The sequence below is a fragment of the Drosophila biarmipes genome, chromosome 3R (genome assembly GCF_025231255.1).
Source record: "Drosophila biarmipes strain raj3 chromosome 3R, RU_DBia_V1.1, whole genome shotgun sequence".
Classification (NCBI taxonomy): Eukaryota; Metazoa; Arthropoda; class Insecta; order Diptera; family Drosophilidae; genus Drosophila; species Drosophila biarmipes.
Genome location: NC_066616.1, coordinates 32,244,123 through 32,267,901, shown reverse-complemented (window position 1 = coordinate 32,267,901; position 23,779 = coordinate 32,244,123). Strand labels below are relative to the sequence as shown.

Here is a 23,779-nt window from a genome sequence, read left to right as displayed (position 1 = left end):
ACTCAGTTAAACTTAGATTTCGTGTTAGAAAAAAGCAAAATAAGCACATGAAGGTTGTCCCCATTCATAAGAAGTATATATCTAAAATTTCGATCTACAAAGTAATTCTTTTTTAGGCAACCTATAGCACTATATTATCTGAGAATTCCGTACCCCCTCAGAACGTGCGACTGGCATAACCCAGATTGCAGATAGACTTCACCTCTAATCGCCTTGAGCGGAGGCCCTCGAAGCACTAAAGCCACTCGAGTTGCTCAGACCTTCTCGAGTTGCTGCCGCCTTTGAACTCACCGTCAAACACTCGCTGGGTTACATAAGTGGGGAAACAGGGTCGGAAGGGCGGTTCGGCACCTGGCACTCCAGCGATCCACCCACTCAGAGGGAGTATCTCACCTGGGTGACGATACAGTCCGGTATCAGGGCCAAGGGGCTCTCCACCCGTGGTGCAAGGTCCGACTTTCACTGCTCAAAGGGTTTGGCCAGCCCCCGGGGAATTTCGGGTTTATGACGCCGTAATTACACGTTGTCCCTTGGCCAAATCCCCGACTCTTACATTGATGACATGCTGGCTATTTCTGGCGCGGCTGTGGGAATTGGCCAGGTCGTTTTCAATTATAAGGGCAACGAAATTAGACTTTCGACTTTCCGATATCAAAAATAAAATGGGAGGGAGTGCTGGCGCGGTATCTACTGTTATCTAGCGAAAACGAAAGAAAATGGCGTTCTGTTTTATCATCCAAATGGGGACTACGTGCCGGGGAGTGTGTCTGCCATTTGGGGGGATCTCTTAAGTGGCCGGGGGAAACTCATCATCCTTTGATGCTGGCAACAGGAAAACTTAATGCCGAACATTCGAGCAGTCGCACGCACCTCAAGAAATTGAAATGCCAAGGCGCGCGAAAGTGTCAGAGATCCGGAGCACTGGGGATTCCCCCTTTCGCATTTACATCCACACACATCGCGTCGTCACATTTCCCCCGCCTTCCACCCGCCCTTCCTCATCCCCCTTAAGCAACTACCGAAAAGTTCACAGGCAGCGCAGTTGAAAAGTTCAGAGCATTTCGGAGCCATTGCTCAGTCGCCAAACTAATCCGGCCTAATCCCGAAACATGACGAAATGAAATACGACGGTGCGTAGGGAGATGCGACAACAACAAAGGCAACAAAGACGCGGGTCGCCTTCCCCTTCCCACAGCCACGTCCCCGCTTTCCCCGTTTTCCCCGCTTTCCCCGCTTTCCCCATTGCCACTGCCCGTTTCCCAGCTCACGAAATCCCCAGCCGACTGAACTAATTTTGTATGCCTTATGATGATGGTGGAACACCACGCGGGTAGCGAGCGGATTCCCTGGCAACTCTTTCGCAAAATGGCGGCATTGATTTCCCTTTCCTGTTCGCCCCAAGACACCCCCTGGCCCCCCGCCCCGCCCCTGCTCCGCGCTGTCCTTGAGGACGAAGTCAATTTTCAGGATTTGCGGCCAGTCTTACATTCCTTAGCGAAAAATCTCTCCGTTGTTCTATGGAAAGCACTTCCCTTCAAGCAGTCAATAAACTACACAAACACACGTGCACCGGGAGAAAAATAGGGATGGAAGTTTTGAAAAACAAGGGGGTTGATTTGCTAAGGAACTGGTCTTAGATTGCTTAAAAATAGGAAGAGTACAGGCAGCAATAGGTCCTCAATAAATTAACATATTTATATAATTATGTTAGTTCAAAATATAAGATGCGTCTGAGATAACATACTTTGTTCTCTTAAAGATTATAGATACAAGATTGATAAGTATAAACATATATAACAAAATATGAAATCTTAAGATTGTAACATAAGAATATCTGTAACTATTTAATTTAACTTTTCAATATTAAATGTTCTCGATCTGTAAAGAGCCTTTTTCTATCTACATTTTTTTCTGGCTTCTCACAAGGGTTTTCCCATCCTCCGAAAGTGTGCGTTCGCGTATTAGTTTGCGTGGCGTGTCCTTGCTGACATTGCCACTGGAAATGCGAGAGATGCGCGGGATACTCGCATCGCCGAGAAGTTTCAGCCACCTACAGCTCAATCAGGCCGCCGAAATAAATTACGATGCTAATTAATAAGGGCCAGGACGCCACACCCCCTTTTGGCACACCCTCGGCCACGTAGACAGCGCCACTCTGGCCGCATATCGATTTAAATTAATTTCTGTTAGAGGATGCTCAAGCGAAAATCCTCCATTACCGTAAAGTACTTGTAACCAAGTCGCAGGCACACGTCGGAAAGAAGGAAAAGCAGGCGTCCAAGCTGGGGAAAATGGGGAAGCGGGAAAGTGCGGAGCAGGGGGGCGGGAAAACAAATTAAGCGACGCCAAAGGAGCCGCATAATTTCGGAACCTGCAGAAAAATATGATGACATCTGTTGGGAACTCCTCCTGGGCACACAAGTTACATCGATTGCTGGCCGATTTATGCAGGGCACGTGGAAAAAGGAGCGGAAAACGTGGCGAAGGAAAGCCAGGAGTGGAACACAGGAGCGGAAAACTCACGCACATTTCGCTCTGGCTCCGGCGCCTTCCCTTTTCCCATTTCCACGTCTCCCTCCCCGCGCGCTTATCTCCAGCCACTCGCTGGAAACTCGCTGATTATTCACTCGCTTTCGATTGGCTTGGCTCGCCTTTCACTCGCTGCTCACTGGCCACGCCCCCTGCTGGTGCGCTATGGGCGAAAGGGGCGTCGCCCCTGTATCTACTGAATGCGTTTGTTACATGCGCACACGGGTCGGCTACGCAATTTCCCCAGGAGCAGCAGAGGAGAGAACCCGAGAACTTCCCCGCTCGACTGTTGCACTTCCTTGGTCCTTGGGACCGAGTTTGGGACTAGGACAGAAAGTCAGCTGTTCGGGATGGTAATTGTATCTGGGAGATGCGGGAAAGGGAGAAGATGCCGAGGGGAGAAGTCCTGAACCGCGGGAGATGGGCATTGGAGTCGGGATAATAAGCTAGACATAATCAATTAAGGCTTCAGATATCCCCGCTTGGACAGACATCAATCGGCTGATGGCAATAAATGTAATGGGAAATGGGGTTGTCACTTCCGGCACAAAGGATCAGTGGATGGGTGGATTAGGGTCGAGGGGAATAGTTTTTGAGAATTTATTTTAGCACTTATTGGTTAAGACTTACCCCTTAAAATGTTGATGGAAATTTCACTTTATTGGAATATTTCTCATGATATTTTGTTCCCCTTCACAAAGAATCACATGTTATTTACCCTAACTAACCTGTTATCAAACATGGTAACGAACTTTTTGGTTGTTGGGAATCAACCAACCCAGTTTTCCGCAGCTTTAGTCACTTCGTTTTACCCATTTCGCATTGCTCAACCTTTTGGCGGAACGACTTCAAAGGCATCTGGGATCCTCGGCGATGAAAGCACCCAGAAAAATAGACTACCAAGCAGTCGAAAGTCCACATCAAATATGGAAGACCCTGGATGGGTGGTTGTGGGCGGCAGTGGCAGAGGCAGAGGCAGAGGCACCACCAACTGTTCTTTCAACTATTGCCGCCGCACCGCTTCAAAAAGGGCCGACGACCAATGATCTCCTGCCGCCGCATCGCAGTCGTCGCCGCCCTATTAGCCATTTTATCGATCCCCCGTAATGACGCAGTTTCCGTCCGCACATAATTAATTAATAAATCAAGGCGGCCAGCAAAAGCAACAGTTGCCACATCATCATCGGCCGCAGAAGACTTCTTATCACCTGGTTTTCGGGGGGCAGCGGGTGCTCGGGGGGCCAAGGTAATCCATCAATTTTTTGGGGAAACGAGCGAAAAAAGTAAAACACGGAGCGAACGAGCGAGAAAAACTAACAAAGCAAATGCAGAAGGCACATCACAGGCACCGCCGCCCATGTCGAAAAGTTTGATTTTTGGCTTTTTATGCGCACGGATTAAAATGGGGATTACAATATCAAAATGTTTGCTTATGATTTATGGCACCCGAAAGACAGCAGCCGCACTCGAGGTGGCCGGCGGTGGGTGGTGGGCGTCGGGCGGTGGGCGGTGGGCGGTGCGAGGCAGTGGGAGGGGCTGACAGCGGGAGTGAGAGTGGGAGTGCCAGTCGGCTGACTATGCCGCACCACATATATTTGTTCACTTCGATGTGACTATCGCATGGTCTTAGTCTACACTGAGAGATTGACAATAGCGGTCAGATAAGTGCAACGAAGCTTGGAATTTACGACAGTACTTAGTAATAGCAAAACGTTTTAAATTTAAGAGAAATTAATATAAATTATAGGTTAGACAAATCTAAATTAGCCAATTAATTTCCCAATATAATACTATTATTATAATAACATTTTCTATGATATCTCCACAGTATTTCATGTAGTTGGCCTTTGTAAATCACTTGTAAAATATTCAAAAATATTTTTTAAATTTAGAGAGATACTTAAGTCCTCTATATTTGGGATTATAATGTCTGGGAGCATTGTTTTCACAGGGTAAGATAAACCTACCCAAAGAATTGTAAGGGTGAAGAGTTCCGGGAAAGTGCTTTTGAAGCACGGAGTTTAATTTTAGAAAATTCCCTCTGGATATAAGCACCTCAATTTTTCCGAGTGCACTTTCGATTCATTTTCCTTGGCCCATACACGGGGCCGACTCATTTCCCCGCTGCGTGGGGACGGGGAACGTGAAAATTATTGGACTGCCTTAGTCCGGTGGTTCAACTGCGTAAGCCAGCGGATCAAAACGCGGCTTCCCCGACGACGAAGTTCCGACGTTGATGTAGCGGAGCGGTAAGAATGTGTGATTACAGATTTATCCATCACACTCGGGAGGTATTTACCATATTGCATATTCCCTACTCCGTGCTTTGGACGGGCAGGTGCCGGCCCCCTCGGCGTTCCCACGGCGGTACCGGGTCCCGAGTTCTTATGGGTGTGTGCTCGAGGATTAGGAGATGATGTCTTGGGCTAACTACTGCATTGGCCGGGGCTTCTGGGGGAGGAAGTGGACTTGGTGTCCCACGACTTCGAACCCACCTCAATGCGAGGCTATTGCTGATCAGCTGTTGGCTCGGATTCGGGGTTATCTTGTTTGCCCAACTCGAGGTGATAATCCCCACTGGAAATAGATTCGGAGAAGTTCCCAGGGCGCCAACGACCTTCAGACCTTGACCCAAAGGGGTGTGAAATATGTTAAGTTACAATGGGGTTTTTCTATCGAGTACAAAATTCTTTCTCACACTTGCAGGGTTTTTCCTTACAGAGGTTTATTGATCTGATTTTGTTTAATGAGTATTTTATGGGTAATTTAATGTGGCGTTTAGTTTCTAATTTTATTACCAAATTTCTCGTCAAGCGAGAACTGAGGCAAAAACCAATAAAATTGTGCAATTTTTGGGGGACAATAAATAGGGAAAATGCTGGGGCCTCCTTTCAGATAAGATCCCCATTCAGCGACTGATTTACAGAGACTTGCCGCGAAGCCCCGAATGCAAATAGCTTTTTCGCGAGTTCTGGGGGGAAAAGAGTGGAGGATTCCGCGAGACTTTGACATTTGAATACGCGTGAGCGCCTTGTTATTTTTATATTTTCAAATTAAAAAAGCAAGGCGCGCAGAGGGGTGACTAAATTGTACTGGCACTCCGGTTGCCAGGGGTTCGTCATCGTTTTGCCGGTTGACTGGTGCGCGTGAGAAATCCTTGACACGCGCGAACGCTTTCAAAATGCAAAAATAAATAATTTCAATTTAAATTCTTGTTATTTTATTTTTGTTTTCCTTTTCAGAGCTTTGTTTTTCTTCGGCGGGTGGGAGGTGCAGTTGTAGATGGAGGCGAAACATAAGTTTCCCTTTGTTTTCGCTTTGATTTCATTCGGAAATTAGGGGTGCGACGGAACCACATCCTCTTCTGTCCTCCCTGTCATAATTTTCGGCTGGTGAAATTAATTAGATTTGCCAGGGTGGGTGGGAAGTTGAGTCTCAGAGTAATGCAGGGGAAATCCTGTTTCCAGAGATGCAAGAAAAAGGTAATTATGCGGCTGGAAATGTTATAATTAAAGGTTTAAACATGGCCCTGCGGCTCGTATTTGAATATTCTGATAGGGTTTCTAACTTTTAAATTCAATCAGATACACCTGTTCGAAGACAAGTGAAATAAAAACAGAACCACTCGCCAATTCAGAAGCCTTCGGCCGTCTTTAATTTCGCCATTAAATGCTTAACTTTTACGGCTCAAAGTAAGCCAGCTACGCAACTGTATGGCTACCGAACGAGTTTCCCTGAAAGGTGCCCTGCTTATTGTTAATTGTTGATAGTTTATTGTTTATTGGGCCGCGAGTGGTCGCAGTATCGCCTTTGGCCTCCGGTTTATGCCCCCAAACGGCTCCATCGAAAGTGGCCGGCTATCAGCACCAACTAACAGCGGCTAAGCCGGCTTGTCAATTTTGTATAGAATTTATTGTTTTATTTGCGTCAGGTTCGCCTTTCTGTGGGGCCACTTTCCAGACGCTCTGTTTCGGGTCGCGGTGAAATTATTTACATTTTGCGATTGCGACTGTTTTTGCATCGCCCTCGGCCGGAGGTTTGCCAGTCATAAAGCGAACTGTTTGCCCTCGCCTCGCACTCGAAATCGTCGCAGTTTATGTGTATCTGAGTGTACAGTGGGCCCTGGAGAGTGCCATAAAACCGCAATGCAATTGCACAGCCACGAATGTTTGCTCAATTTACGATCGCAGTCGCTGACGGAGGTGGCAATCGCCGGCGACAGCCGGCAACTGTTGCATGTGGCACTGGGCTCCAACTGGCCAGGGTCGATGCTTCGCGCCGAAGATCGCACCCAATCTCGCTTAGCCGGAGCACTAATCACGACGGGCAGCTGACTGTCGGCTGACTCAGAGTCATATGATGGTGTCGCAGGGCGATGACAGCCAGCGGACACTTTATTGACAGCAAAAAATATATATAGCGCAAAAACTAGGCGAAAATACGGGGATAGATAGGACAGAGGGGTGGTGTGGGGGCCACACAGCCGGGGAACCCAAGTTGGCAACGCTGCGTATGAGTAATGCAGAGGCAGCGATCCACAAATGGCTGGCACAAACTCAACGACGACGGCAAATGAAGCAACAAAATTCAGCAGCAGCAGCCGCAGATTAAGAACCTTTTAAGGGGATTAATGATTTTAATTTTTTCCGTGCATTCTGTTTGCCTTGTTTCCGTTTTTCTGGCAAAGTTCTGCCCTCGGGTGTATTCACTCGGCGATTGACTCTGGATCGGGGGCTCATAGTTCAGCGGAAAAAAAGATACGAATGCATTAAAGGGAACAGGGGAAAGAAGGTTATACAATGTGTGGATAGGTAGAGATTCTAGGTCCAACAAATCACTTCACTTTCCTTTTGTACATACAAAATCTTACAAAAATATATGCAATATATTCAATAAAATGGTTATTCATATATTCAAAGCATAATGTAATTTAAGTATGTTTACAATGGGAATGATAGTGATAAATATCTCTTCACAATTTAATTTTGATCTTAGTAAACTATAGTAAGCTATAAACTATAGTAACCAGTAGAGTATTACCGCCTTCGACCTGCAGCTCCGCAACTCCGCTCATTTTTTCTGGCACTCTGTGGACTGCTCCTGCTTCACGTTGCTGGGACATTTGTTTGCTTTGCCATTGCCGTTGGCCTGGCTAAATGCCAGGCAAGGACATGCATGGCCAGCTCGCTTTGGATGGCAACACGGCCACTTCCGCTTCCGCTCCCCGAGCAGCCCCGGCCTCTTCCGGTTTGTTTGTTGCGCGCATTAAGCTAATTATGGCCAAATAAAGTGAGACGAAACGGAGCGCGCGCTCTGGGCAAACAGGAGACCATATCCGCATCCGTATCCTCTATGCCGGAACCCGAATCCTTGGCTGTCCTCGTATGCATGCCGGCACTTAACTTTCACTGCCCTCCTCTCCTGCGGCCGGGTTTTTTGATTGTTTTTCAATTTTCTGCATTGTTAAACTTTTGCTTCCCATGTTGCGCCTTGTTTAATTTGCCGCCTGTGGCACGTGACAGCGGCGTTGGCAAGTGCACCACCCAGCACCCAGCCACGTGTCCTTGCTGGAAAATCAGGAGCCAGAGACGCCAAATTTCGGCAGCAGCAGCAGCAGCAGCTGTTTAATGGCTGCCTGCCGTTGGCAAATATTTTGCTTGTGCTACAACCAAATCAATTTTGTATGCTCGCCCAAATGGAATACGAATACGAGCTTGCCAGTGTCCTTGCACCACCGCCGCCCACCAACCCCACTCACTCCCAGCCCATCCCACAGCCGCCCAAAACTGGTGGTCACGTGTCGCTGCAGTCGCGCCTCTCTCGCTTTGTCTGCTAATCTATCAAAGGCGCTGGCAGCACACCAAATTGAGTTTGTTTGGATATCATTCCACGGGCGAGGACACGAGCTCGCAGGAGGAACGGGATCCGCACAAGGATACTACCTGCCGCAGAAGCGGACAGAGCCTTCTGCCACTTGTGGTCCGCTGCGAAACTTTTCCTTTGCCTGCACTGGGAGAAATCGTACAGGAGGTCATTAAACTAAAAATACTCTTTGGAAAGAATACCTCTTCTTAGCTATGAGAAATTCTATGTACGCTCATTTCGTACATACTTTTTAACTATCTTATGGTATACTTTTTTCATAGGTCTGCCAGGCCTCTGCCGGCACACGAACAGGGAAAAAAGGGGAAAACTTGCTTAATAAAGAAAATGTAGTCTGAATTTTAAAGCTTGTAAATAATGTTGGTACCCTTTTTTATCAGTGCCCCTGCCTTGCTCTTTTCCCACCATTTCCGGGCGCGTTGACGTCAATCAAATTAGACCATCCCGGGGCATCGAGGGCCGTCCGAAGTTCACACATCAAATTATGTCGGGGTGGTTCGACGGATGGGAGGTCCACTCCCCTGCTGGCGACAGGATAACTTCGTTGCTAACTTGCGATTTGCGTTTGTAAATGTTTTCCTAATCAGATTTGTGTGCTATCCACGAGGGAGTGCAATTTGTTTTGATGTCGCAGGCGCAATCCGGTTAAGTGACATGCGGGAGGGAGTCGGGGAGTGCATAATTACCCGGGGCCACGGACGGAAGGTTGCCCGGAAAGTTCGCGGGAAAAGTTCCTGGCCGAACTTCCGTTCACATGACACACATAACTCGCTCGGGCAGCGGCCAATTGTGATCGATTGGTTTTAAAGTCCGGCCGTAAACTAAAGCAAACAATAATCGCTGGCATTGTAAATGCACAAAGCGCACACATAGAGTGCGGTTGCAGTGGCAATCGATTTATTGGCCCGACCCGCAAGTGGGTGAGTTTTTCCACCAGACGCCGATAGGGATCGTCATGATTTCAGGGCCACTTCTCCGCTCTCCATTTTCCGGCCGGCGGTGATCGCCGGCCACGGTTTCTAGCTGGGGAATTACTTTTTAAGCCCTCTTGCGTTCCGTGAATTTTTATTGCATTTGCGAAGATTTTGCCATTCTAATTGATTGTTTGCCTTCGCCCGTTCCGGCGGAGGAGTAGTCGTTGGTCGCTTATCACCGCCGGCTATCGATCTAGCTATCTGTCTATCTATCCACCTATCTACGTATCTACCTATCTATCTGGCCAGCTATCTTTTCCTGCTCCGATTCCCAGTCGAGTTATCTATCGCGGACCGGGAAATATGCGCATAATATCCATTTAGATATACACATAACCAATGGCCGACCACCGCACCACCCATTTGTTTGTCCGTCGCATTTATTTGTGCATTACAGACTGTGAGCACACTTAAGTTGCCCCTAAGCACTGGCGCCGCTCCATTTTGCGAAAAAAGGCAGATATAAGAAAAGAAATTATGGAAAGGGCACCAGCACCCACATAAATGTTCATAAATAGTTGCGGGGAAAGAGCACAGACAGTTGGCGCCACTTCTTGTTAGCCAATTTAACTAATAAAATTATTTAAAAATCTGGCTTTCAATTTTTTAAATACTCAAAATCGATCGTTTTGGTACTTTTTGAACGCTCAAATAATATATAAGCCGAGGTAAACATTTTCCATTCCAGCCTCGGCCTATAATAGGACATTTAAAAGTACTTTAAAGTCGCATTAAAAATAATTTATATAACAATTTTTAAAATGATTACAGAGCTTAAATACTATATATTAATATTCAGTTCACTGATTCCGAATTCAGTTTATTTCATATACCCACCTCAAAAATGTGCTTCGGTTATATTAACGCAGTGCAGGTTATTTTGCTCCTTAGTGTCTTCAGGACAGTAAGGGCTACTGTATTATATTTTAACCCCTAAGCATTGAAACTGTATTTTAGATCTCTTCCAAATTGGAGTTTACCGTGAAAGTGAAGCTTTATACAATTCCCATCACCAGGGCCAAAGTGCGTGTATAAAAATGTTTTTGAAGTAACTTCTCCAAAGAAACTCTCGTCCTTCCAGATAAACTTTGCACTCCATAAAAAATCCAGTGGCTATAAGCCATTCCTCTACAACATTACTGCGGATGCCTGTAGATATTTAAAAAATCCGAAGTCGAACCCAGTACTGACCTATATGTACGAATTTTTCAGAAGCCATTCCAATATGAACCATTCGTGCCCTTTTGACGTGAGTTTTCAAGAGGTTAATTAGGCAGTCACAATCTCAAATATTTTCTCAATTGCAGCACGACCTTATCGTGGATAAACTTACTACCAACTTCTTCAATACGCGATTAACAGAGGTTTTACCATTTCCGGAAGGCGAAATTCTTTTCAAGTCGCACTGGTTTGCTTATGATGTTCTTCGGGCATCGGCAAACATTTATTTCACACTATCCTGACTAACTTAAAAATCCAAAACAAGTTCCTGACAAATAAATCCGTGTATTATTGAATGCTGCTTTGTGGTGTTTTCGTCATCTACCCACATTTTCAGGTAATAGTAGACTCACCAAAACATTTGTAACTGCTCATTTTAATATTACCTGATTCACCGAGATATCTTAATTGTGTCTAATTGCTTTAAAATAACTCACTGAAACTCAAAACATACATTTTTAAATAGAACTGAACAATTATCGAAATTAATGAGGAATGAAGCCAATGAAGTTAGACATCAATGAAAAATATATTTCGTTTTACTACTAAGTAATACGTACATTGAATAGGTGTACAAAAGTTCTTTATTTCAAGGATGTTCTCGAAATACTTTCTACTATTCATGTTGATATTATACTCAGTTATAAATGTAAGCTCACTTTCAATAGGAAATGTAATAATTTAATTTTTAATTTAATTTTTTCTAGATCCCTGCTAAGATAGAGTTTACTAATATTAAGTGTACGTCCTTGGATACGACTTTTGACGACTTCGAGTACTGCCGACTGAAGTCCGTGAACCGCACTTTCAAATATATGTCGCTGAAAGTGAAACTGTATAAGATTCCCATTACCAAAGTCAAGGTTCGGTTGACAGTTAATTTATTTAAAACCTTTAATGACCTTTCGTTCCAGGTCAACTTTGCATTGCTTAAGAGATTCGGTGGATACCAGCCGTTTCTTTATAACATCACGGTGGATGCCTGTAGAGTTCTGAAATATCCCAAGTCAAACCCAGTTTTTGGCTTTTTCCACAGTCTCTTTCTGCAGCATTCCAACATGAATCATACGTGTCCCTTTGATGTAATAAAATAATACCCTATTAGAGTTGTGACTAACATAATATTTCCTTACAGCACGACCTTATTGTGGATAAGCTTTCCGCCGAGTTTGTAAATACGCAATTTACAAAAGTTTTGCCTTTTCCGCTCGGAGATTACCAATTTTATTCCAACTGGATGGCAGATGATATAAGCCGGGCGGAAGTTCGGGTCTACGGCACGCTCTCCTAAATACAAAATGATTGTTAATAACCTTTTTAAATGTTTTCGCTATACATTAAAATTAGTATTCGGCGAGTTTAATAGCACCGGGGAGTCCCAACAAAGAACAACGCTGTAGTCAATGAAAAGAACAAGCTCTTTTCACACCTCTCTTAGGGTGTCAGGTTGAAAAACGACAGGTACTGATATTTAAATATTGTCCATGTATGAAGTACTTTATGTATTTAGAAGTACACATAAAGAGGGTAAATATTTGTTCAATTACAAGCGGATTAAGGGCTAATACCTATTTAACGAGCATTGTCATTTGCTGATAGACTAAATTGAAAATTTTCTGGCATAAAGTTATTAGATTTCATTGAAACAGTGACTCCGCATCATTGTTGGTCGAAATGAGTTCCCGATTCCGCCTTATCGAACTCTTTGTGCTCCTATATTTAATCAAACAGGTTGGGAAAATACGATTAAAAAGAAGTATTAATATTGAAACAAGATTTTAGATTGCATCTAGAGTGGAGCTGACCAACATTGTATGCACCTCCTTGGACCCTGAGTTCGCCGACTTTGAGTACTGCTATCTCAAATCCGTGAATCGAACCTATAAGTACATGTCCTTAAAGGTGAACTTGCTGAAGAAGCCCATCACCAAAGTCAAAGTTAGTATAGTATCAATAATGATATGCGTGTGAGATCTAGCCGATTATCCTCACAGGTGAATGCGGAACTACTAAAGAGATTCAGTGGCTACAAGCCGTATCTCTACAACGTGACTGTGGACGCCTGCCGATTTCTGAAGAATACCAAATCCAGTCCCATTGCAGCATATTTTTACGGCTTCTTCAAGAGCCACTCCAACATGAATCACTCTTGCCCCTATGATGTAAGTGCAATCTACTTTCTATAGAAGTTTATAATTTCTAATTATTTCATAATTTCCAGCAAGATATAGTGGTAGAAAAACTACCGATCAGCGCTATAAATACCCACTTCACCGAGGTCTTGCCCTTTCCCCTCGGAGATTACCTCTTTCAAACTAATTGGTTCGCCTACGACATAAACCGCGCCAATGTCAAAGTATACTTTACACTTTCGTAATTATTAGGCTTCCTGTTTTGTGGATAAAGTGTACCCATCTAAAGGCCTAATAAACAAAACCAATATGCAAAAATGCGGCCTCATAACATAATGTTGATTTCCAGCCACAGTTCGATAGACCGTGAAAAATTAAAATGACATTATTACTAAATTAGATTGAACAGTTCTTAATGACTTTGCTCCAATCTATGTTTCGAAAATAATGTTGGCTTAGGACAGAGTTTAATCGACTGCCTAAAAGACAGAATCTCTGTTGCTTTTGATTATGTGCAAGTATATATGTCTTGGCCATCTTATAATAATGTTATATTTGATCAAGGAAGTATGTGTATTCAATTAAACAAAAACCAAGCACCATAATATCTTATTTTGAAGATAACTCCTATGGTCGAGTTTACGAATGTCAAGTGCACTTCCTGGGATAAGAAGTTTGCTGACTTTGAGTACTGCCACCTGAAGTCGGTCAATCGCAGCTTTAAGTACTTGTCCCTCAAGGTTAACCTACACAAAGTTCCCATAACCAAAATAAAGGTTAGCGACTACCTAAACTTAAGCAATTTATAAATAATAACTAAATTTGGTATTTCCAGGTTAACTTTGCTCTGCTCAAGCGTTACAGTGGCTACAAGCCTTTTCTGTACAATATCACATTCGACGCCTGTAAACTCCTGAAACACCCCAAGTCGAACCCGATTGCTGGCTTCTTCCACGGCCTGTTCAAAAAGCACTCCAACATGAATCACTCGTGCCCATATGATGTAAGTGCTATGGAAACCTAATTTCAATTTTTAATTAATAATTAATTATTTTGAACTTTAACCTCTTTCAGCACGATCTTTTAGTTGACAAGCTGCCCACGAGCTTTTTGAACAAACAAATAACCGGAGCTCTCAACTTTCCACTTGGGGAATACCTTTTCCACTCGGACTGGTTTGCATATGGAGTCAATCGGGCGACCGTTGACTTCTTCTACACTCTTTCATAAACCGATGTGTTCTACAAAATTATTCAATGAGGTTTATTCTTAGGCTAGGAAGTATTGCAGCGGTTACAGAGTTTAACATAAACTTATCGCTAGACCTATGGTATCCGGCTAACTCTAGTTATTTACAGTGTACTTTGGATCGAAGCGAATGGTGAAAGTTTCGTTAGTCCCTGGGCGTGATCTTTACCCTCAGGCCGTCCTTGGGTCGCAGGATGAGCTCGCCCAGCAGGGTGAGGTCCTCGCGCCGGTCGACGGCCTCGATCTTGTACTTCCTCAGCACCGTGGAGATGACGGCCTTCTCCTCCAGAATGGCGAACTTCTGGCCAATGCAGTTGCGCGGTCCGGCGCTGAAGGGGATGTAGGCGAAGGGATGGCGACCGGCGCAGTTCTCCGGCAGGAAGTTGTCCGGGTTGAACTGCTCCGGCTTGGGGAAGACCCGCGGGTTGCGGTGCAGGGCGTAGGTCATGATGATGGCCTGGGTGCCAGCGGGCACGATCTTTCCACCTGTTCAAAGAGTATTTAATTGACTGTTTCCTTGATTGAACTTAACGGGAAAGCTTACCTATGTTGACATCCTCGCCCACCATCCTGGCCATCATGGGCACACTGGGGAACAGGCGCAGCGAGTCCTTGATGCAGCACTCCAGGTACCGCATGTCCAGCAGGTTCTTCATGGTGGCCGGCGTCTCCTTGTCGTCGCCGAAGATCGCGTCCAGCTCCTCCACCACCTGCTCCTGGTACTCCGGATGGCAGCCCAGCAGGAAGAGGGTCCAGGAAATGGCGGCCGAGGTGGTGTCGTGGCCCTCGAACATAAAGGTGTCCACCTCCTCGCGAATGTCCTCCTATTAGGGGTTAAGTATTGTATAATTTATGATATTCAAGGAGGCCAGTATAGCTTACATTCGAGAGCACTGTTCCCTCCTTGGAGGCATCGATGAGCAGATCCAGGAAGGCCAGGCGCTTCTTCTTTCCCACATCATCGTAGGCATCGGGGGCATTCTCGTTGTTGTTGTTGTTGTTCTCCTGGAGAAGGGCCAGCTCAGCCTTGCGTTCGCGGATCACCATGTTGGAGAACCCGTGCAGGGTGCTTATGTAGCTCTGGTGGAGCTTGTACTCCGCAGTCAGGCTGAAGATGAAGTCGCTCTGCAGCCAGATCTTCGCCTGGCGACTCTGCACAATCGATCCAATGCTGGGGTGAAGTAGAAAAATTAAATACACATCAGGAAAATAGCAGGCAATAAAAGACCCCCTATTCTAATAATTTTACAGATACTACAGCTCATGTATTACTGGTTGTGGGGTTGGGAAATGGGAAAGTGTTGCGTAAATTGAAAGTTAGTCAACTGTTCAATGGGCGAGCGTGGCTGGGTGGCAGAGTGGGTCCGACGCTGTCTGTTATCAGCCTGGAAGCACTTCAAGCATCCCATTGACATCTTAATCTCGCATATTTTGCGCTTGGATGCACCGCCACCCACCCCCTCACGCACTGGGCGGAAGTGGGTGCGGGAGGCGGCAGGACATGTGTATCTAAAGGGTGTCTCTTCCCTGACAGCTGTTCTGACAGCTCTCGATATTAAACTGCTGCCACAGCGCTGATAACTCCTCGCAAAATGAGGAAGAGTTGCGTCTGCTATTGATGTTATTATTCCCAGTGGTCGCCGGGTTTTATGATATATTTTATTAGTGCAGACAGATACAACAATTACTGTGTTGGGCTGCGTAATTGGAAAACAAAGGGTTATATCTTTAAAAACCCTGAACATGTTCGGTACTTTTAAATGTCCCCAGAACACCCAGCTAAAAGTATGCCACGATTAAGTTTGAAATGATAGGTCGAGACTCAAACAAACAGTTGCATATTTTCAGGATTACAAATACTTAATCTCTTCTCTTCTTTTGCGTGGGAAGATTAAGATACAATATTTAATATTTTAAAAATCAAGTATGGCTAGTTTTTCGGTTTATTTAAGTCGATTTGTCTTACGAGGCAGACAGTGCTCAGATTTTGAGCAGCTTTTGAGACTGTAATTCAAGCATTTTGTAAACCAATCGGGCACTCTTTGATCAGGCCTCATAAACCAAAAGGAAATGGCTTTAAATTAACCAATAACAATATCCATAATTTATGATTGAAAATGTAATAGAAGCATATACAGTGTCTGAGGCATTTACGACTGTAATTGAAATCATATCAGAAAATCTATCACAGCCCGAATGGGACGAAAGCCAATTGCTTAAAGTGATTATAAGTAATTTGGACCAATTTGGGTATCAATGAAAACATTTCTGCAATTTGAATAGATAGTTTTTGTGTGTGGCAGGAAAAATAATGAATTTATCTTTAAACAAATCTATGACATGCAATCTGACCATCTTACTTTCCAGTAATCGACATTTTCTTACCCGTAGACCGCCTTCACGTACTCCGATTCACTATTGCTCTGGGCATAGATTCTGCGACCCATGGCGGTTTCTGGGAATTGAATGACGTTGCAATTAGCCACGAACAATGTTATCCGATCTGGAAACTATATGCGATCTCCAGCGGCATTGACACTCACCACAGACAATGTCCAACGTGCAGAGCGTGACGTAGGGGAACAGGTTGAACGCCTCGCTGCCCACCTCCACCGCCAATTTTCTGGCCAAGACCGCGCTCTGCTCGTTGAAGACGTCTATGAAGTCGTCCAAGATTTTGAAGTGGAAGGCGGGCGTGAGGATCTGTAATTTAATTTTTGAAAAATGTTTAAATAAGTCATGCCTTGTGGGGATAATAACCAGAGAAATGTATAACTTTAGCAACAAATAATCTTGATCAACTTCAAAATAGTAAAATAAAAAAATAAATTCATTTTGTAACGAAAATAATCCAAAATTAATATTCTTTTTGATATTATATTTATACTTTTTACTTACCTTCCTGCGGGAGTGCCACTTGCGGTCAGTGCTGGTGAGCAGACCCTCTCCCAGCCAAGGATGCAGATAGTCGTAATCGTGGCTCTTGTTCACGAACTTCTGGCTGTTCAGTATGGGCTGGAAAAAGGAATTATTAAATTAGTCTTGCTTACAAGACATTCTTAACTTTAGTTACCTCCACAGTTTCGGGCTCGAAGAGGAGCACTCGGGGGGCAGTTCCCTGCCAAACTCGGTTGATTCCAATACGCGTGCCCCACAGTTTTTGCATGCCGATGACGCGGTTGAAGAGCTCTGCGAAAAACAATAGGAGTCGATCAAAAACCAGTTTCGTTATGTTGGCTTCCACGATTTGGCTGGGAGAACGATTTACATCAGCATTTATGGTATCAATTTTCATTAATTCGGTAGCAATAATAAGTAACTATTTTACGAAAGATATAACCCTTCTTTCACTGACTAATTATAAATTATTTGAAATATTTTTATTAACCCCTGTAATTTATTAACAATTTGTTTGTTTTGATGTTTCATCTGCACACTTCCCCGACGTCGCGGTAATTGTTTTCGGTTCGCTGCTGCCCCTTCTTCGCCCCTTGAAGGTCGCCTCAATTGCTTTCTTCGTGGCCCAGTTGCTGAGCCGGGGCTTTTCTCACCCGAACCCGGCCAAAACACGTTACTCATAGACACAAGCCCATGTAAAGACCTCATACCAATAAGGTGCCGTGTTTATGTGTCGCAGCTCGTATGTGTTGCATTAATTAAAAGATGAAACACACAACGAAAGAGCGATGCGCGGCCATTCAGCAATCCCTATGTCTAATAATGACTTTATGTAACCCCACCGCCCGTAAAGCAAAATCGCTGTTTCGCGACCACCTCGCGTTTCTCAGGTGGGGCATTTCTCAGGTGAGTTGCTCCGCTCTTCCCGCGGAAGTTGGCAGCTTCCAGCGAACTTTGGGCTGACCAAAACAGAGCACTTTTCACGCAATCTCTCCCGCCGGCATGTGGGTGCCTCATTATCATTTGGTGGGTCTCATGTCCGTCACAAACTCAGGTTATTATGTAGGGTAATTTTACCAGGTTCAGGTTGGGCAAATTATCCATAATTGCTCATTTGAAAATATGAAAAGTGAATTTTATTCCCCCCAACTACTTTAAGCTTACTGGTATTTGCTGAAAACGAAAGTGTGCTTGTCTCCTAACCAGAACAAAGATCACCAGGCAGTAAGCGTGTGCTAAGCAGACACGCCCTCAAATGTTTGAATCGAAATTCAAGAGGCCGCATCGCTTATGAAAACCAACCTTTAGTCATACCTTTGCCACCCTACCTAGGGAATTTTCCCGGCCTTTTCCTACGTCAGCTGCGTAACTAAAACTGCGCTGTCAACTCGAAATAATTTGCCTGTGGCACAATTTTCTTGGCTGACATTGGCGAAGCAGATTAAAAAGCAGTTACCAGTTAAAGTCCCAGAAACACCCACAGCCGTTTAGCAGAGAAACACCATGACCCCCGATTCGTCGGCAGTAGAACTCAGAAAACTCAGAATTGGAAACCCGTTTGAGCCTTGGCAACATCACTCCACATCAGCCACTCCAAATGCTGCCGAGCTGCCTCTTCAACGGCCGCAGGTATCTCGGAAAAATACACACGGCGATCAAGAACCGCTTGACCTTCAGCCAGAATCGCTGCAACACCATATTTCATTTTATCTTCAGAGTTATTAGAGTTTTGCGAGTTTTTAGCAGTTAACAAAGGCCTCGTAATTGCACGAGCAAACAGACAGCAGTCAAGAGACGTTCTTAAATTAAATTATAAAAAATTAATAAAACCCGGTGGCTGCTAATCGGTCCATAAATTATATGCAGGCGGCCGGATTGCCTTGGCAGAAATATTCTTGAGCAGGTCTTTCGATTATCCGGCGACCTTAAAGCGCTGGGGCAGTTTCGGGTGGAGATGCTACGAGTTAGCAAGGCATTTCACTGCCTAATAGAACTGGTCTAAAAGGTTCTTTTCGAGTTAGAGTTCATTAAAGCAGGCTGTAAAACTGCTGAATGTAAATGCTAATAGCGACTTTGGACAGCCGACCCCAAGAGAACCCCCAAGTAAAGAGCCGAAAATCAGGTTTGCGATCTTTAATCAAAAGACAAAGAACAGAAAACGGAAACGAATCGAATCCATGGGGCTCAGCACCCTTCGAATGAGTGGCCAAGTTTCAAACGTTTTATCAAATCCGTTTCCTACACACGACTCCACTGCAGTGGCCGAGCGCCGAATTTGTATCTTGTATCTGCGCTTCCGCATTTAAATTCATGTTAATTTTCTTTGTCTTTATCTATCCGAGGGGGGAGGTTGCCAAACGCTGGATCCGCAGAGTGCGAATTAATCAGCCCGATCGATTGGGAATCCGAGCGAAGCCGAAGCCGAGCCGGGTCCAATTATGATGGATATTCTGCCATTCAGTGTCAAGATCAAGTCCGCTTCCATTGTCTGCGCTTTGGGCCTTTTTCCCCGTATCTTTTGCTGGGTCTTAAGTCTGAGCCAAGTCTGTTCGCAGTTTATGGCTATTTTTATCACTCCATCGAGTGCTCGTCGGGCCTGTTATGTGAGTGATTTATGGGCGGCTTCTGGCTGCTGCTGGCCGCGGTTCTTCATATTTGGTAATTGCTTTCGGATCGGCAAACAAATTCGTGTAAATTGCGTGTGAAACGGCGAGCCGGAGTGGTGAAAGTCAAACGATCAGGCTGCGATTTGTTTGCTCTGGGGTTGTTTTACAAGGCATATTATTCTTGCCGAATTAATCCGAGACTGGCTCAAAGGTTGTTGCTCCTTTCGGGCGACTTTCCCGTGATTGAAATTCATTAGAATTATGCCAACGCTGCACGCCCAATTGCCCGGCGACTTTTTTCACGTTTTGTTTGCCCCCAACCGACGATGTGGCGCATCGCAAACAAACACAAAATTTGTTAATTAAATTATGTGTTTCAGCGAGCAAAGGCAAAGGCAAAGGCAAGACAAAGGCAAACAGAAAATGCGTAAATCACCCGGTTATTGCAATCTAATTTCCAACAGGTTTTCGCATTTCAAAACGCTCGAATCTGGCAGTTCTGTAAATCAATTAGCAGTTGGCTCTAAGGAGACCACGAACTTGGCCAAAGCCTCAGGCTCCCACGATCTTCCGCAGCGAAAGTGAAGTTCGGAAAGTAAAGTTCATTAACACTCGGGCTTTGGGAGGTACTGCTATTACCAGTAGGCTTCGATTGGAAGCTGATCACAGAAATTAGCACCTGCTCGCCGCCGCTTGTTTGCCCTAGTAATCAGAGGCCCCAGTGACTCAGGGTCAATATCACTAACTGGAGCAGCCGCGAACAAGCGAGAGAGGCGTAAGAATTTTGGAGGCGATTCTTATCAAACGCTCGGTATCCAAAACTCACCGTCATGGTCCACATTCATCTCGATGGCGTTGCCCAGAAAGGGCATGGCCGCGGGTCCCGGGATCTTTTCGATGTACTTCACCAGCCGGGATCGCCGCTTGTTGTAGACCACCAGGAAGAGCGCGATGGACGCGACGAGGAAAACCGTAATCGGGGAGTAGCCCGATATCACTTGGCCCACTTTGGAGAGCAGCAGGCTCTCGGCCATCAGCGAGGTCACCACTTTCGAGGACATCTCAGCACAGATCGCGACACAGAGCTCACAGTCTTTCAGACACTACAACTTCACTTTGTATATGACACGATGTCCTATCGCACGGAGATTCGAACCCGGACCCGGCGACTCAAGCGCTGCGAACTCCAATAGACAACTAACCGAAAATCCGAGATTGCACAAAAATTTAAAAAGAAGTGCTAAAAATTTCGGGCCAGGCGTTTCGGGTTTCGAGACGAGAGTCTCGCGAACTCTCGGCTTTGAATCGCATTTGTATCTGAGGCTGTACAACCTGCGCCAGTGTTCGTGAGTATCTCGATCTCTTAGCCGGGTCTGTCGGTGTGGGTAACAGCGATAGACGGGGCAAAAAGGTGGCCAAAACAAGCGACTTGCAGTCACATTGTTGCCTAGATGACTGGGCTTTTCGACTGTTTATGGGACCTACAAATCGCTGCAGCTGGGATTACGACTTCGAAGTTGACGATTGTGTACTTTTCCCCCCATCTGAGGGCACTTTAGCTCCAATTTTGGGCTTGTCCGAGCAGAAGAAAGCTCTTTTCGATGCGAAAAGGGAAATGGAGCTATTTTATTATACCTGTTTTCGGATGCACGTATTTTACCCCCAACTGGTTTCTATGCAAATAAGTGGTGGTCTTCAAAGGCTGCTCGATCTGAACTTGAACCACTTCTGTTCTATTTAACAAATGGGTATTATCTTTCTGTGCCATTGTGCAAAAATAACCGGTAGATGCCTCAACGAAAAAGTGGTATTGCATAACCCATCAACCTGAACACTATCACATGTTTTAGACTGTGCAATATTATGGCGTATAAGTCGAATTTGCAAGAGCAGCTACACTTCGTCATGTCCAAGTTATTAATTTCCATAATTTCTTGCTCGGCGCTTTACTGCTCGCCCTTGTGCCTGAATGGCAAGCTTCAAGAGCCGAAAGATCTCCTCACATTCAGTCAATCAAGGGGGAGGGGCGTCTGCATGTCAACCCTTTATGAGACTCTAGCTCCGAGCCATAGGACTAGACTGGAAGTTGGGTTCCGCCCAGACAGAGCCACATGGCCTTGGCTAGCTTTTGGCAAGAAGGTTGGCACTGGGATTCAGATAGAGCCGCTCGATTCTGCGATCGCCCATTAACTGCAGGTTCGGATCTCATTATAAGACTGCAATTAAAACGAGCTTAAACGCACTGTCATGTCCGCTAGTAGACACTTCACAATGGGAGCGTTTAGCTCGAGGGTTTGAGAAATCAAAGTTATAGGGTGACTGCCACCACTGAGTCAGAAGATTCTGGGACAATTAATCGATGGCTTGAGGAACTCCGCCTCTGATCAAGATCAAAATCTGATTGTCTGTCGCAAGTTAAGTGCAACCCAAGGATAGGAGGCAGTTAAGCCGAGAGCTTTCTGAAATCAGAGTTATAGATAGATTCTTGGACAACTAGCAATAGCTTGAGTAACTCGATCTATCACCAAGATCCATATCTGGTAGTGTTCATGTCAAATCTAAGCCAAGGTTAAGAGGAAGTAGGGTCTAGGGCTTTCAGAAATCAAAGTTAAAGTGCAGCCTGTCACCTTCGTTGGTCGAAGCATTCTTGGGCACTTAGCGATAGCTTGGGGAACTAGATCTTTGATCGAGATACAAATCTGATTGGGTTCCACATGTTAAATGTAACCCAAGGTTAGGAGGAAGTTTCCTTGTACCCGCCACCAGCCCAACGCATGCCCGTTCTTATTGATGATGCTCGAGGTGGAACCAGCGTAACTCGTTTTGGGTTCTTGGCTAACCAAATTAATACTATTTCGCCGTCTGCGTTTTGGGTTTCGTTTTGATTTCTTCTGTTTGTAAGCCACGGAACCTGTTCTCTCGAAACCCATAGAACCTCGTATTACTGATGCATAACTAAAGACTCCCAGCCACTCCAGAGATTGTGACATAATCCCAGAAATAAAACAATGATTTTTTACCACTTGAAATAAATTATAGAACCGGACCTAAGTCCCCAATCTGCAATTCCGAAGATTCGTTTGCATATTCAAATACCAAGCTGCCAAAGAGTTCCATCGAAAGGTCAGGGACCACATAGGAAGCCTTCTTGTAACAGAATTCTCTGGCCAAATCGATAAATCATTACAATTGAACCTGTGTGGCTAGGAAACCGAGTGATTACGACACCCCAGGCAGAAAATAAAGTCTAGGAAGTGGAAGAAACCGCGGCGATACTCGACTCGTTCTTTAATTAAAGAAGAATTAACAGCTTCGCGGGGGAAAAGCGGATTGCCGAAAGTGCCAAGTCACTGCTCGCAACCACTTCTGTTTTCATTTAACAATTTTATCATCTAATTCTGCGTATTTCTGGCCACTTTATTTAGCCATGCAATTCCGCAGAAGATTAGAGCACAACACAGGGAACATAGCTCTTAAGCCAGAGTATCTCAGGGGCTTCCCCTTCGAAAATAGTTGCTGTGGTGGTCTTCTTTGTTTTGTTTTGGTTTTCGCTCTTCGGTTAGCTATGTTTGTATCTCGCAGATGATAATATGCCTACGTGCAGTTGATCCGTGACTGATTTGCAGCGGATACAGCTCCGATAGCCGACTATTCGGCCATCTCGCATGTCTGTGCTAACAAGTGAGCATCGTGAGTGACTTGTGCGGAGGGCCGGCCGTCCTCTAGCCGAGGCATTTTCAAGATCAAGGGCGACTTACCAACTGGTATTCAATCATCTTCCTGCTCAGGCAGGTTTCAAGTGGAGCAGGAAAACGAGGGAAGAAGGTTGGAAATCCAAGATTATAGTGCCATTGAGCAGAGCACATTTTCATGGGTTACCTTATTACCCAATGAATATTCGTAATGAGTGTAATAATTCCTGAGAGATTTTTCCTGATTTCCAATAGATATTTTCCAACATATTACCACCTCAAATACCCGATTTATTTCGCACAGCACCCGGGGTCGAATGTCACCCCTAAGCAAGCGGGGTGGTTTTTGCTTCTCAGCAACAGTTCGCAATAATTCCCAACGGGTTCTGGCAGCTGCCTCGGGGAGACCCTAGATTCTACCGGGGGAAAGCATACTTACCTGGCGTAGAGGTCAACCGTGATCACGAAGGCGGTTCCTCCGGAGCGAGACTCAGCCATTGCACCTCGGCTGGGTTGACCTCCGCGATTATTCCTAATGTGAATAACTCGTGCGTGTTATTTTTGGTAGCCGGGAATGGCGTTCGCGCCGTCCCGAC

At 45.1% G+C, this 23,779-nt stretch overlaps 4 protein-coding genes, 1 long non-coding RNA gene and 1 other non-coding gene across 9 annotated transcripts; 4 read left to right on the top strand and 2 right to left on the bottom strand.

Moving 5' to 3' along the window:
* Positions 1 to 4,364: 4,364 nt before the first annotated feature.
* Positions 4,365 to 11,964, top strand: LOC108025165 (uncharacterized). Its single transcript, XM_017095443.2, has 4 exons — positions 4,365 to 4,481; positions 11,315 to 11,470; positions 11,522 to 11,689; positions 11,743 to 11,964. The coding sequence occupies exons 2-4, from the start codon at positions 11,423 to 11,425 to the stop codon at positions 11,896 to 11,898; spliced, it is 372 nt and encodes a 123-aa protein (XP_016950932.1). The 5' UTR covers positions 4,365 to 4,481; positions 11,315 to 11,422; the 3' UTR covers positions 11,899 to 11,964.
* On the bottom strand, positions 10,195 to 10,897 carry LOC127011527 (uncharacterized). Of its 4 annotated transcripts, XR_007764541.1 has the most exons (4): positions 10,758 to 10,897; positions 10,578 to 10,699; positions 10,367 to 10,525; positions 10,195 to 10,319 (listed from the first exon to the last, which is right to left on the bottom strand). It is a non-coding gene; the product is annotated as an uncharacterized LOC127011527 (long non-coding RNA). The 4 variants fall into 4 exon arrangements; XR_007764542.1 differs by having other exon boundaries at positions 10,201 to 10,535; XR_007764540.1 differs by having other exon boundaries at positions 10,201 to 10,525.
* Positions 11,965 to 12,242: 278 nt separating the features above from the next.
* LOC108025172 (uncharacterized) lies at positions 12,243 to 12,984 on the top strand. Its single transcript, XM_017095449.1, has 4 exons — positions 12,243 to 12,338; positions 12,390 to 12,545; positions 12,602 to 12,769; positions 12,829 to 12,984. The coding sequence occupies exons 1-4, from the start codon at positions 12,282 to 12,284 to the stop codon at positions 12,982 to 12,984; spliced, it is 537 nt and encodes a 178-aa protein (XP_016950938.1). The 5' UTR covers positions 12,243 to 12,281.
* Positions 12,985 to 13,249: 265 nt separating this feature from the next.
* LOC108025419 (uncharacterized) lies at positions 13,250 to 13,969 on the top strand. The gene is made up of 4 exons (XM_017095901.2): positions 13,250 to 13,306; positions 13,360 to 13,515; positions 13,575 to 13,742; positions 13,814 to 13,969. The coding sequence occupies exons 1-4, from the start codon at positions 13,250 to 13,252 to the stop codon at positions 13,967 to 13,969; spliced, it is 537 nt and encodes a 178-aa protein (XP_016951390.1).
* Positions 13,970 to 13,976: 7 nt separating this feature from the next.
* On the bottom strand, positions 13,977 to 20,700 carry LOC108025420 (cytochrome P450 4c3). The gene is made up of 8 exons (XM_017095903.3): positions 20,318 to 20,700; positions 17,061 to 17,176; positions 16,886 to 17,002; positions 16,531 to 16,690; positions 16,373 to 16,442; positions 14,870 to 15,158; positions 14,532 to 14,811; positions 13,977 to 14,473 (listed from the first exon to the last, which is right to left on the bottom strand). Exons 1-8 carry the CDS (start codon positions 20,550 to 20,552, stop codon positions 14,133 to 14,135), a joined length of 1,608 nt encoding a protein of 535 aa, XP_016951392.1. The 5' UTR covers positions 20,553 to 20,700; the 3' UTR covers positions 13,977 to 14,132.
* Positions 20,701 to 23,614: 2,914 nt separating this feature from the next.
* LOC122817836 (U1 spliceosomal RNA) lies at positions 23,615 to 23,779 on the top strand. The gene has a single exon (XR_006367407.1). It is a non-coding gene; the product is annotated as a U1 spliceosomal RNA (small nuclear RNA).